At 32.0% G+C, this 15683-nt stretch overlaps 1 protein-coding gene across 2 annotated transcripts in view; it reads right to left on the bottom strand.

Annotated features, from left to right (window-relative positions):
* Positions 1-8047: 8047 nt before the first annotated feature.
* Positions 8048-15683, bottom strand: part of LOC127723990 (copine-3-like) — a 33593-nt gene continuing 25957 nt past the window's right edge. For both annotated transcript variants that reach the window (XM_052230697.1, XM_052230698.1), the window contains exons 15-17: positions 15048-15176; positions 11396-11594; positions 8048-8670 (exon numbers count right to left, since the gene is read on the bottom strand). In XM_052230697.1, coding sequence (XP_052086657.1) covers positions 8594-8670; positions 11396-11594; positions 15048-15176 — 405 coding nt within the window. In that variant the 3' untranslated portion in view covers positions 8048-8593. The remainder of the gene's footprint in view (positions 8671-11395; positions 11595-15047; positions 15177-15683) is intronic.

Raw genomic sequence — 15683 nt, 5'->3', positions numbered from 1 at the left:
ATATAGATTCACTGCAAAGACACATTTTTTTGTTGAATTCTTTTTTATACAATTTTTTTTATCGTTTTGACATGTTATGTGTTTGAAACGATAGACTCAAATTGGTTACTGATCGGTGTCCATGACCGACTTTTTGCTGAAGGCTATCGTTTAAGTTTGTACTAGTAAGAGGTTTTGTACGATAACATGTATCCACTTTCCTCACGAATATTTATGTATCGAGTCAGGTGTATGGCAGTATATAAATTCATCTCCTCTATCAGATGGTAGGTGACAGTCTTATCATCTGTTTTATAGTGATTTAGGATGTTGGATTTTTTATATTTTCTTAAAGTTAAATGTAAGAGTGCTAATTCTTTCTTGTTCTTTTTAGGATAAACATCAGTAAGGTTGCCCTCGAAGGGTTACTGGGGAATAGAAATATGGTCACCATTGGTCTTCCTGCAACCGGCGATAAAACCCTGGCTAAAGTGGGGCGTCCGTTTGGCTGTAAGGGATGTACAAGTTCGCAGTCACGTCCAGTGAGAATGAGGACGTTAAATCCGATGCCTCGTGTAAAGAGAGTGCCACGTTCTTTGCACGTTAAGAACCCTTGCAACAACTCTTTGAGGGGTCCGTAGGTGGCCTGTTGCAAGGCTAAATTTCTGTCCTTATCCAATATACCCTCATTTTCCCGTGGCAGTCCAAATTTCCCCGACCTTCATCCCGGACGGCCTCTATTACAGGACCTTCCTATTGTATTTATTGTTAACTTGTTCTCGTCCTGAATATGCATGACATATTTGCCACTGGACGTTAAGCAAACATCAATCAATCAATCAGTAAGGACTGAAAATCAATTTATCGAATTTATGATTAAATATAACAATATTTACATTAATTTTTTGTTTTATAATACAGTTTGTGCTTAAATTCAAGTTAAATTGTTTAGTATCTCAGAAGTATGAACAACAGCTTAGATAAGACATCATAAGATAGATTTAATTAAATTACTAAGTACTAAAATATTGCACACCAAAACAATTGAACATACGACAAACATTTAACACATAATGGAAAGAAACAACACAAATACACAATCATAAATACAAAAAAAAAAAACAAAGAATAAACAAAAGGGATGTGCATTTGAATGTAGTACATTTGATGTAGAAAAGCAGAACAAAAACAAAATTACATATACCGATTAGCTAAAAAGTCTTGCATCTGTGTTATATGATGTGGTTTTATGATTTACCGTTCGTGTACCAGATGAGACAATTTTATATTCAGATCAAGGTGTAAACGTGTTTGCAGCAAATATTCGGGATAAAGTTGATGAAGCACTAGATCTACCAAAACGTAGACCTTTTTATAACAGCAATGTTAACCTGAATAACGGATCAAGAGGCGGATATCGTGGACGTGGTGGATATGGTGGATATCGTGGGCGTGGTGGATATCGTGGTCGCGGTTATAACACTTATAACAATTATCAAAGTCGGGGTCGTGGATATGGGCAGCCTTAATATGCTGATACATTTGTATTTAGATTTTCTTAGTAAAGAAGATAAAGTTGCCAGTTATAATTAAGTTTTGTTTGATATATTGTAAACAATTGTAGCTAGATTTTGTTTTGCTTTCTGTTTTATCTAAACTTAAATTGTCATTTATATAGGACAATAAAAAGATAATTTCATTTTTGCCTTTCCTTAGTTAGAGGAGTTTGTTATTTTATAAGAGGGAAAAGAGTTTTATTATTTTACAAGGATTTCATATTCATATTACCTGCCCAAAAGCTGACTGTCAAAGTTAATAAAAGATTATTGTACAATTAACCAGTGGTGAGAGGGAATTTTAAAAGATTACTATTAAAAAAGCAATTATGACCAGTCAAAAGAGAAATAATTTTTTTCACAACATAACATTTTGTGTTTGGAACATAGGTGGGCTTATTTCAAAGCATCATGATAAAATAACAGATCCCCTTTTTCTTCAAGAGATAAGAAAATATGATGTTATACTATTAACTGAGACCCATGTAGGTTATAACACTACAGTCAATATTGAGGGTTTTAACTATTACCCTATTTGTAGACCACAATCAGCTAACTCTAGATACTATGGGGGCTTAGGTATTTTGATCAAATATGAAGTTCGCAAGGGCATCAAGATTTTGATAAATACATGTAAAGATTATCAATGGTTACAGTTTGATAAACATTATTTTAATCTAAGTACAGATATATTCCTATGTTTGGCATATATTATACCAGCTACTTCATTTTATGTTGATCAATCAGAAGATGACACACTAGAAAACATAGAAAAAGATATCATAAATTTTAGCCATCAAGGTAGTATTATATTGTGTGGGGACTTAAATGCAAGGACAGGGTCAGAGCCAGATTTTATAATAAATGATGTTAATGATACACATATACCAATGTATGATAATTATAGTTGTGATATTATTCAAGAAAAGAGATTAAGTTATGATATGAAAGTAGATTCAAGAGGTAAACAACTTCTGGACTTGTGTATTGCGTCCAAATTACGTATTTTAAATGGAAGAATGTGGGGCGATTCTTATGGTAAATACACTTGTATAAAAGCAGTAGGTAGTAGTGTGGTTGACTATGTTATCATGTCGGAAGACTTGATTGAAGATACTTTATTTTTTCATGTTGCTGATTTTTTATCAACTCTGTCAGACTGTCACTGTAAACTGACATTTGGCCTGTTAGCTAGTTACTCGCATAAAGCTAAGGAGCAAGACAATACTATTTTATTTCCAGGAAAATATATATGGTCAGAAACCTCTACACAAAAACTTCAAGATACTTTATGCCAGCCAATTATTAGAAATAGTATCAAAAATTTTTTAGACACAAAATTTAATCTTTCAGAGGACTATATTGAAAAGGCAGCTAATGAATGTTTTGATATAATAGATAATGCTGCCAGTAAATGTTTAATATTCCGTAAAACCAAGAAAAAAGTTGCACGTAAATACAAAAACAAAAAATGGTTTGACAAAGACCTGGTACAAAAACGTAAAAGCCTTATTTTTAAAGGTGAGCTGTTATCAAAATTCCCCTGGGACCCAATTATAAAAGGGTCTTACTATAAATGTTATAGGGAGTATAATAAGCTACGTAAATATAAACAAAGGAAATTTAAACAAAACATTCTTGACAGTCTGGATAATCTAAGGGATAATAATCCAAAGAGTTATTGGAATCTCATCAAAGAATTAAAAGAAGACAATTTGGATGGTCCAGAACATTCTATTCAAACTAACGTCTGGTTTTCATATTTTCAATCTTTAAATCTCAACTCTGACAAATTTAAAGACAGATTAGAGGAAATTAACAAGAAAGTAAAAAAATTAGAAAATAATCCAACTTTTTGTGAACTGGATTACAAAATAACCCTAAAAGAAATTTTGGATGCTATAAATAAACTAAAGAATAATAAAGCTGCAGGACTAGATGGTATCCCAAACGAGATATTAAAATCAGGGGGTAGTATATTTGCACCTGTTTTGCAGAAACTTTTTAACTTGATATTCTGCTCTGGAACATACCCTCGCAAATGGTCATTGTCTTATATATGTCCAATTTTTAAAGCAGGGAGTCCTAGTAAACCTGAAAATTACAGAGGCATAGCAATTAATTCATGCATTGGAAAATTATTTAACAGTATTCTTAATAAAAGACTTGACATTCATCTTGATAAAAATAATATAATTCATCCATGTCAGGTTGGTTTCTCAAAAAAGAGCAGAACATCTGACCATATGTTTGTTTTAAAAACCATATTAGATAAATATACTAACAGAAAAGGGGGGAAAATTTATGCTTGCTTTGTGGACTTTAAAAAGGCTTTTGATAGGGTCATACACTGTGGTATTAGATACAAATTATTGGAAAATAACATATCTGGAAAATTTTATACTATTTTAAAAGACATGTACAGAAAAAATGAAATGTCGGTGAAAGTGGGTAATGTACTAACGCCATCTTTCAGCTCGCTAGTTGGGGTTAGGCAAGGGGATGTTCTAAGCCCAAATTTATTTAAGCTTTTCATTAACGATCTGCCTCCAAGATTTGAGTCGAGTCCAGATGCTGTTTATATCAATGGGCGTAGAATTGATTGTCTTATGTACGCCGATGACATTATTATATTATCAAACACTAAACAGGGTCTGCAAACCCGACTTGATAACCTGCAAACTTATTGTATTGATTGGTGTCTAGATGTTAACTTGTCCAAAACAAAAGTTTTAATTTTTAACAAGCCTGGAAAATTTTTGAAGGAATCACTTTGTTTAGATAATGAGGCTATAGAATGTGTTAACAGATATAAATATTTAGGGATAGTCTTTACTTCCAGTGGTCTTTTTCAGCAGGGGAAAGAAGAGCTATTCAAAAAGTCCTTAAAGGCAAAATTTAAACTACAAAAATCCATGTCAGCTTGTAATCCAAGTATTGATACTGCAATCCATTTATATGATCACACAATAAAACCAATTTTATTATATTGTAGTGAAATCTGGGGTACCTTTAAGATTAACTCTGCTGCTTGCAAGAAAAAAAGTGATTATCTATTTGAATTAATTTACATAAATGATTATTTGGAAAAATCACATTTCAGGTATCTAAAATATATTCTTGGTGTAAATAAAAAAGCCTCAAATTTGGCAGTGTTATCAGAGGTTGCAAGATTTCCTCTTTATTTTTCTGTCATTATATCTATGGTAAAATATGTACACAGGCTTAACAAATTGGACGATGGGTTACTTTATGATGCTTATGTTTGTAATAAAATTTTAGATGCAGGAAACATTAATTGTTGGTATTCATCTATGAGATATGTCCTTCAATCACTTGATATACAAAATTTGAATACAAAGCTCAATAGATTAATTAAATTTGTAAAATGTAAACTTTGTAACAGTTTTAAAACATTTTGGGGGGTCAAAAGATCTGATACCTTATCACAAGGTAATAGTAAATTAGAAAATTATTTCAACCTCAAGACTGACTTCGTAAAGGAGGCTTATTTATCAATTAAAGATTTTAATATAAGAAGAGCTATATGTAAATTGAGAATAAGTGCACATGATCTTAAAATTGAGAAAGATAGGTATAGTAAAAAATACATAGAGAGAAGTCAGCGTCTATGTCATCACTGCCTATCACATGGATCAAATTCTATTGAAGATGAGACCCATTTCACAGTAAGTTGTCCTTTATATAACGAACAGAGAAAATTATTATGGGATAAAGTAAACAGTTTTTGTAATAATTTTAAAGAATTACCCAAGGATAAAAAATATTTCTGGCTGTTCACAAATGAGCATTTACCAACTCTTATGTGCCTAGGCAATTATATAATTAAGTGTTTAGAAATAAGATCCAGGTGGATACAAAATATATAAAATTATTATGCAATTATTGTTAATGTTATGTAAGACACATGATGTGTTAGGCTCTGATCCTGTCCAATATATGATAGTATTATATTAGGATATAGTTTTTCTTTTTTCCAATCATATTGTGCTTAATATTGTTGTAAATGATGCCCTTTATGGGTTCTTGATTAGATTAATAAAATTCTTATCTTATCTTCTTATTCTTGGGAGACAAGGATGTTAATTTTTATGTGATTTTCGATTATATATATATTTAACGACGTAATAAATTTAGTGTATCGCATCAAGAATAAATAATGATTGAGATAACCTTAATGTAAATAAATTTCGTATGATATTCAAACTGCATGACAATGTTGCGAATTTGTATATGTAGCATCATATAATAACTTTTAATATAACCGTAATCAGAGCGCATTAGTTTCCATTCCAAAATTTATTTACAACAAATAAACAACATATCCCCACAAGAATGGCATCATAAGATAATGCCATCTCGTCACTGTCATAAGCATATTCAATGCAATGATGTATTTTAAACCCATCCTTACTCCTTTATGTTCACGTAAATTAAGTATCCCGAATACAGTACGAATATTCTTTAAAATATTTCGTTTTCTTTCTTCGCGACTAAAACTTGTCCACGGTGTTGTCCAAGACATTTCGTAAGATTATTCTGTTCACTTTAGTTATAAGAAATAAGAAAAATGTGGTAACTATCCACCAGAGACCAAAGGACGAGGCTATAAGAAAAACTTTTCAAAGATACCAGGCTTATAAATTAATACGCCGGACGTGTTTCGTCGACAAAACACTGATATGTGACGTTTGAATATAAATAGTTAAAAGGTCAAATCAAGTGCTAAGTTGAAGAGCATTGACGACCAAAAATTCCAAATGGTTTTGTAAAAATCAAGCTAAGGTAATCTATTCCTGGGGTAGAAAATCCTTTGTATTTCGAAAAATTAAAAGTTTTGTAAACAGTTGAATGAATGTTCGTGTGTACATGTATGTGTGAAGCTTTGCTATAAAGTTTCTATAAAGTTTCAATTGACCCACAACAATAAATTGATAAATATTGGAATATTATTCACTTGACGATATATTTATCTCCAAAACGAACACACATATTTTCCAGAAAAAAGCTTCTCGTTTTATACCTTTTATGCTATATGTTTTTGTAAACTTTATTACTGAAAAAGAAAATGTAAAAACTGTAGATTTTTTTTATTGTATACAGCAACACCCAGTTTGTTCGAAAGACAATTTTATTGAATACGAAAGTCTATGTATGATAAGATTATGCGTTAGTGTAGTAAAATTAATCATTGATGTCTACGACAAGAAACCGACCAGTCTAACCTTCAAAGAATATGATAGCTTATCCAAGACTTCCAAAGAGTTCTTCACATTATAGAAATAGACAATCGCGCTCTTAACATAATATTTTCTACAATAATGTATAACGAGTTTCTCAACGTTGTAGGAGCAAAAACCATAAATGTGTGGATGAACATTATCTTGATGAAGATATAAAACAAGATTTGTGAAGTTTCCTTTGTTATTAGGAAAACTATAAATAATCAAAGCCCCGAGGTGATCAGCAGCAGACATCAATTCAGTCTTTGTTAAAGCGTGTTCATCTACAGCCTACGTCTATGGACCGATTCTAATGAAGAAAACGATTTGTAGAAGTCCACCATTAAATGTTGGATAAATGTTTACAAAGACGTTTTAAAAAAAAGTATATTTATGTTACAAAATATATATATTCGCTTTTTATGTTTTAAATGCAACCTTGAAGTTCAAAATATAAAACACGTTTCCACAAACTTGAAGTACAAATATACTAAAGAAAAAAATATTCCTTTACATGTAATAAATCATGTTTACAAGGTTGTTTAATTCTAAATTAATTTTTGTGGTATGATTTATTTGATTTGCTCTTTTGAAAAAAGTAGTTATAAAAACATTAAACATTATTTTGTTAATATTTTTTGCTAATATGATGAATGTTACGTTTTGTACATCAATTAAAGATTTGTTAACAAGACGTATATTTCAAGTCCTCGCTTTGCAATTTTTGTATCCGAAACACATGGTTATACTACATGTGGAATCACAGTTACGTCAGATGCACAAGTAGAAGAATCGGACATTATTAACAATTATAGATAAAAGTGTTGTTTTTGCTCGATTTCACCCCAGCAATTTTAGTATTTGTTTTACACGGATGTCATGACTTCTTTTTAACACAGACTTAATTGACAGGTTCTGAACGCTTTTTCGAAATATCTATTTCCACAACTGCCCAACCTTGTTTGGCAACCCTCAGAATTCGAAACAAAAATAATTTATAATAACAGATGTGCATACATTTAAGAAGTTTATCTATCCTGATTTCTAGTTCGTCAACACTGAGTTTGTGAGTTATAACCTCGCTTGTGGTAAGGTGCATCACCATTTGACTAAGATATTAATTGACTACGATTGACAGGTTTACAGCCGCAGGTTGTGGTTCTCTCCGGGTATTACGGGTTTCTCCACCAATAAAACTGCCTGTCATGATATAACCAAGAGTGCTGAAAGTGGCGTTAAATTCCAAGAATCAACCAATCAAGCCCTGAATATGTATGAAATTTTAATACTAAAAACTGGAGGTTAAGCAATACATAACTGACGGATAATTAAATAGAAGAAGATACCAAATTTGAAATTAAAATGCATGTGTTTAAAAAAAAAGACGATGCTATGGCAAAAGCCGGGATGAAGTAAAAGTAAGTATAAACATTAAACATTATTTGATATAAGACATTTTCTAAAGGTTATAACATGCAAAAAAATCAAATTTATCAAACGTTTGTTCATTGCTATTCGTCCTTCTATTACAAACTGTACGAATAAAATATAACATTATAAAAGGTAAACTACATGTAAGTCATTATTGTGATATTTGCAAAGAACACAATGCTTAAATTAGTATACCCAAGGAAAATATTGGTCTCTCTCTCTCTCTCTCTCTCTCTCTCTCTCTCTCTCTTAAAACCTGACTAATGTAAGAGTATCACAGTATTAGAATATACATATAGAGACTACCATGTTGATTGTCCATATGCTAAGAAAAACATATACAATGTAAATACTTTTTTAATAAAACTCTATTTTCCATTGATGTTATGAACTATTGTCAATATCTGCATATAAATGCGTTCCTGGTTCAATTTGTGCGCCACATGTGGGACAAGAAGGACCTGAAACAGATAATGAGTTGCTGAAAACATTTTAGAAATTTAAATGAATTAAACGGTATAATAGCAATAAACTGCGAAGGATACGACCGCAGAGGTCCAACCCTGGACAGTTAGGGCAAAAATGGACACAATATTCAAGCTTGATACAGGTCTGAATTGGATTGTTATTAAATATTTGACACATTATAGGTTTCTAACACAGAATAAATGTAGTCAAAAAACGTGAAATTGGTTATATGATTTGAATTTATATTCAATTGAAGACTTTTCAAAAAAAAAAAATTGAAGAAATCTTTATAATTTCTTAAATCTTGAGGGAAAAAAATTGCCTCCCCCCCCCCGCAATTTTTTTTACCCCCCCCCTTATTCGAAAAAAAATTACATTTGAAGAAATTTTCCATTCGTAAAATGTGGTACAATTTAAGAAAAATCAATACACTTAAACACAAGTTATTGCCTGAAAATTAAAAAAATGCTTGTTTCAGACCCTTTTTGGCCCCTTATTCCTGAACGGTTTGGGCAACTACCCCCAAAATGAATCACAACCTTCTACTTGTGGTATTGAACCTTGTGGTACAATTTCAGAGCAATCACAATACTTATACACAAGTTATTGTCCTGAAACTAGAAAAATTATTGTTTTGGGCCCCTTTTTCCTAAACGGTTGGGACCATCACCCCCAAAAACAATCCCAGCCTTTCTTTTGTAGTATTGAACCTTTTGGTAAAATTTCATAGAGCTCCATACACATAAACTAAAGTTATTGTCCGGAAACCAAATGTCTTCGGACGACGTGATAGCATTATACGACCCCAAAATTTTTTTGCGGTCGTATAAAAATACCGAACTCCAAGGAAAAGTTCCTTAGAAAATGGCAAAATCAAAAGCTCAAACACATCAGACGAATGGAAATAACTGTCATATTCCTGACTGGGTACATTTATTTCCTTATGTAGAAAATCGTGGATTAAACCTGGTTTTATAGCTACCAAAACCTCTTACATGTATGACAGTCGCATAGAATTCCATTATATTGACACGATGTGTGAGCAAAACAAACAGAATTAATAGGTAAAAATGTCAAAATTTGAGGTACAGCAGTCAACATTGTGTTATTATCTTAATCACTATAAAAACAAACAACTTTATCAACAACGAAAAACAAAATGACATATAGACTCTCTATCGACAAAGCACATAAGCAAAACATTAAGACAAGACTACAAAAACTGACCATACCGAGTCACGCCATAAGGATATTCCCAAAAATGGATTAAACAGTAAAGGTTAAAAATATACAAACACAAATAAAAAGAACACTTTTACCACGTACCTAAGATAATTAACAACATCAGTACCTGGAATCTATACTTTAAGACCATCATGTATTATATGTGAAGTTGATACGGAATCTGTATCAACAAGGTCTTGGTATCGTCTGATGAACTGTTTAAGAAGAAGGACAAGACGCAGCTGTGAGCTCTTGAATACCGAATGAGTTGGGAAATATATATCATATATGCAGGTGAAGTTGGTATATTGCTGCTAAGGTGGGGGAAAATTTACAATTTCCAAATTAAAATCGTCTCGTTTGTCATAGATTCTGGTACTGAGATTACCACTTATGTCAATTTCGAGGTATAAGTATAAAAATGAGGCGAAGGAAACCGTGTCTGTTGTTTCTATAATTTCTAGTTCTGGAGGATTTATTAATGGAACCTAATCAGGAAAGTTTGGATTGTTAATGGAAAGAACATCATCAATATATCTGAATGTGAAATTGAATGAACTGGCTTTTTTATCTTCTTGTTTTTTGACAAGTGTCTGAAGGAACTCCGACTCATATGAAAATAAGATGAGGTCGGCAAGGAGAGGCGCACATTTCGTTTCCATGGTAATGCCGATAACTTGTTGAAAAAGGCTACCTCCAAATTCAACAAATATGTTAAAAAAAATTGTCAATAAGAAACTTCAGTAAACTGATAACTTTTTCCTCGGTGTAGCATATTTTATCTTTTTTTACTATTAACAAAAAAAGCTAAATTATTCTAATTCTTAATTTAATACATCAAATATTCGGACTATTACCTATAATACTATAAAACTAGTCGCTGTAGGTATATGACCAAAAACAAGAAGTTGCAGCGATAGTTTGCACCCTTCTCGTTAGTAAAGATTGATGAAAAATTTAGTGAATAATACAAAGTATCGACAAACAGGATGTCTGAAATCGCATACACTGTTTAACACAACATTATGAAGTTCCATACCAAAAATCAGATCTTCCTTAATAAAGACTCTGAGTTAATAACGAGCGGACAGGCAGATTGAGATACAAATTGACGGCCCATCAAATCATTGCAGCTATAATTCATATTATACAGGTAATTCAGTCTACAATTATTCATTCGAAACCTCTTAATGTAAGCAAACTAAAAACAAAGTTGAATTAAAAATTTAAAAAAACACGTTAGAAACAGCAAATGACTGGTAGTCTGTCAGATCTATGAATGCTCTGAAAGCTTACTCGGGCAGTTACAGATTAAGCCCAGAAAGCATGCAGAAGACTTAGATCGAGATCCTTCTTGTAGAATCGTTGACAGTCGTTTGGCTATAAATGTGTTGATAAAATGTTTTGTATATAGTTCGTGTATCTGTGATTTTATATTTAGAAAAATACAATAGACATGTTTAACCAAACGGTATGCAGTTTATGTGTACCTACCGTTAAGGGACAATCCTGATAAGGACGCCGATGAAGACACTTTTATAAGTTTTGTAGAAACCTCCGTGTCATCTTTGTCGTTGTCAGGATCAAACCATTCTTTTTTAGTGCGTAGTATTTTGGCCTTGTTTGGATGAATACTGTTTATTTTCATATATTCTAAAATTTGCACTGAAAGAGCTGCAAACGATTCCCTTGCCTACAATGATAAAACATTTGAAGTAAGTGAGATAACTCCAATCTTACTATGAAGTTAAATTTTTCTCTATGGATACTATTTTGAAAATATAAATGTTCAGACCTGTGATTTACTTTTTTATTCTTAAGTATAATCAAACTTACAATCCAAATTAAGCAATGTAAGTAAATAAATACAGCATCAACCATTAATGTAAAGCTGACCTTTTTTCAAAAGAAAAAGAAACCCGCTAATTACACTGTTAGTATCTTACATATAAAAAGAAGATGTGGTATGATTGCCAATGAGACAACTCTCCACAAGAGACCAAATGACACATAAATTAACCACTATAAGTCACCGTTCGGCCTTAAACAATGACCAAAGCCCATACCATATAGTCAGCTATAAAAGTCCACGAAATGACAAATGTAAAACAATTCATAACTGTTTTCAACCGATAATGATATTGACATTTATTCAACTTCAGGAATAGAGGTTATTACTAATTCAGAATACAGATTATTACTAATTCAGAATACATATTATTACTAATATTCCTAATTCAGGAACAAAACAAATGCGAAGTTTTTATTAATGCGACAAATAAACACAAGAGAAACAACTAATTTACAAAAAACTTGCATATCAATTATTCCAGAAATCACAGTAATCTCGCATTGTAGTATGTTGTCGATGATTCGCAGAAAGTTAATGAAAGGCTTATATTCTGAATAAACAATAATCGGAATAAAACATAATTGGATAAGACAAGTGCGGACATAATAACATTCGCATCAAGCAAGGAAATATATACATAGCAAATATAGGCGAAAGGTATTATTAAAACCATGCAAGGAAGCTCTTGTATCTACAAGTCCCTATTTTTTACCACTATTATGACCTTTGCAGTGAAAATTAAATATTCAACAAGGAACAAACGTAAAATTAAATAAACTGCTTCGCCGAGCCAGCTGGATACGACTGCACCCTGAACAGTTGGGGCAAAAATGGACACAATATTCAAGCTTAATACAGGTCTAAATTTGGATTGTAATTAAATATTTGACACATTATAGGTTTCTGACACAGAATAAATGTGTCAAAGAACTTGAAATTGGATGTATGATTTGAATTTATATTCAATTGAAGATTTCTTGCTGTTGTGCAATACACTGTGCTGTTGCGCAATACTTAGTAAGTCTGTTTTCAGACTACAAAAATGTATATACAAAGAATTAGCAAAATAAATTGTGACCCCAATTTTTTTCTTTGGAAAATTGACAATTTCTTAAATTTTGAGGAAACAAATTGACCCCCCCAAAAAAATTTTTTTTTTTACCCCCCCAAAATTTTTTTTACCACCCAATATTTTTTTTTACCTCCCTAAAAAAAAAAAAAAATTGCACCCCCCCAAAAAACTTTTTTTACCCCCCCCCCCCTTTTTTCCCCAAAAAATAATTTTGAAAAAAAATTTCTTTTTTGTAAAATGTGGTACAAATTAAGAGACATCCATACACAACACAAGTTATTGTCTGAAAACTAGAAAAATGCTTGTTTTAGACCCTTTTTGGCCCCTTATTCCTGAACAGTTTGGGCAATTACCCCCAAAATGAATCTCAACCTTCTACTTGTGGTATTGAACACTGTGGTACAATTTCAGAGCAATCAAAATACTTTTACACAAGTTATTGTCCTGAAACTAGAAAAATGCTTGTTTTGGCCCCTAATTCCTAAACGGTTAGGACCATCACCCCCAAAAACAATGCCAACCTTCCTTTTGTGGTATAGAATCTTTTGTTTAAATTTCATAGAGATCCATACACTTAAATTAAAGTTATTGTCCGGAAACCAAATGTCTTCGGACGACGCTGACGACGCTGACGACGACGATGTGATACCAATATACGACCGCAAAAATTTTTTGCAGTCGTATAAAAACCTCTACAGTATAATATGAATATTTTGCCAGCATGACACGAAAATTATTTACGAATTACATTCCATCAATGACAAAATTATTTATTTCTGTTGCTAAGAAATTTACACCTGGTTTCCGTATTTTTACAATAATGGCTAGCATACATGCGTGCGCAGTGAAGTAGACTCGATCGTTCATCAATTTAACTATAATTTCCTGTTAAATGTATGTTTTCACATGCAAGTTAGTAAGTGCATTTGATAAATTATCAAAATTAAAATCTTATATTGTAAGGGAGCTACCATTTGATATTTATGGGGGGGCTAGGATGAAAAATTTTGTCCTGCTTTTTTTTTTAGTTGTAATCTCTGTCCTGCCTTTTTATTTATCACTCTAATCGGTCCTGCCTTTTTTTTATTAGTTTATCCTGACTTTTTTTTACATAAATTGTCATCCTGCCTTTTTTTTTTGCAAAGTTGCTCATCCTGCCTTTTTTTTTTACTCAAAACTCCTGTCCTGCCTATTTTTTTCAAATTTCATCCTAGCCCCCCCCCCCCCCCCCCCCCCCCCATAAAAATCAAATGGTAGCTCCCTAATAACAGGTTAGAGGTGAATTATTTACCTTTACTCTATTCTACAAGACAGTCATATAATGTGTTATTGAAGACAGACATATTTTTTTAATTTAAAGAAGCTTTTTGATTATGCAGATTGCCTTTATAATAGAAGTTCTGAATAACGCTATGTTTCTTGCAAACCTCTCTATGATATCACAGCTGAAGATTGTCAACGTATCTTCACGTGCAGTTCAATACATATGATATTAAATTTCATCAGGTTAGCGGTGATCTACGCATGGAAAAACATTTAAAAAAAGAACAAACTGTCTGAATTATTTCGCCATAATAATATTAACATCCATGTTGTGTTTCAAAACATAAAGCAGAACTATTTACACAATACGTTAATGAACTATTCAAGAAAGGCCACGTAAATTTAATGTACTAAATATTACTGATTATTCATGTTTGCTGTCATTAAAAACGCACAAGGAAATCAAGGCAAAATTATTTGAACAGTCCGAGATGCATTAATACATGGAACATTATATATTCAAAGTCAATGATATGCCCTCATTTTTTTATCGTGATTTGTAAATACAAGTTAGATTAACGATCTTTAAACATTGGCACAAGCTGGCCTCTTATTTACAACTTCCGACATCATACTTCGTCCATAGTGGTGTTTGAAACAAAGCAGGAAGCCTAAATCAATTAGAAGATTGAAGAGCATTAGACAACAAAGTTGTAAAAATGTGATGCCAAATCTAGCTACGGTCGTCTATCCGTGGGATAGAAAACACGTAGTATTTCGAATGGTTTTAATATTTTATTATATAACAGTAAACTAGAAAATGACTGCACCAATGATAGTTTAGTGTTGACTCCTAGGCCAATGAAACCCTATTGGGTGTTATGTGAAGCAGGATATAAAAAAAACAAAACACACAAGGGTAGCAATGATGATGAATCAAAATTCAAATAACTACTTACTGCAGAAATATTTGTACTGGTGTTCGTATGGTCTTTTTTAAATGCTGCAAAATATGTATTACGTCGAAGAGCTTCTTCCTTTGTTTTGTCATTTTTCAATTTGACTTCCCGATCCGAATTAAATTGCCCCTACAATATATGAAGTAAATATGGTAGAAATTTTATATAACCAATGTTGATGTTTAGATGTCACTAAAAATAACAGGTATATGCTATCCAATCATCTGCATCATGGAGGAAATAAAGATCAGAGTTCGATAATTCAATACATTGTTGTGGAAAATGAAAGCAGAAACACAGGCGTACAAAAAGAACAAGAAAAGATTTATAAGAATAAAAATATAGCCTCCACCTCAAACTGAGAATAAAAGCATGCGCCTCCGAATTACAATTGTTGACTGGTTAGAATGACATCTGTCATATTACCATATGACGATAATTGATCCTATTTCAAATAGGGAAACAAATAATATAACTTCAAAGAGCAAAAACACGTGTTTCTTGCAAAACTTCATCAGGTATGCCCGTGACTAAAGGCTTGGAAAATATAATCATTTGATTGCAATCACAGCAAAAAGGAAATCCAAAGCTAGAAAAGTAGGTTTGGGATCAAAGTTAATGCTAATTAGAGTGTTA

Source organism: Mytilus californianus, unplaced genomic scaffold (genome assembly GCF_021869535.1).
Source record: "Mytilus californianus isolate M0D057914Y unplaced genomic scaffold, xbMytCali1.0.p SCAF_14, whole genome shotgun sequence".
Classification (NCBI taxonomy): Eukaryota; Metazoa; Mollusca; class Bivalvia; order Mytilida; family Mytilidae; genus Mytilus; species Mytilus californianus.
Note: the sequence above shows the minus strand (reverse complement) of the source record. Positions and strands in the feature narration are given on the sequence as shown.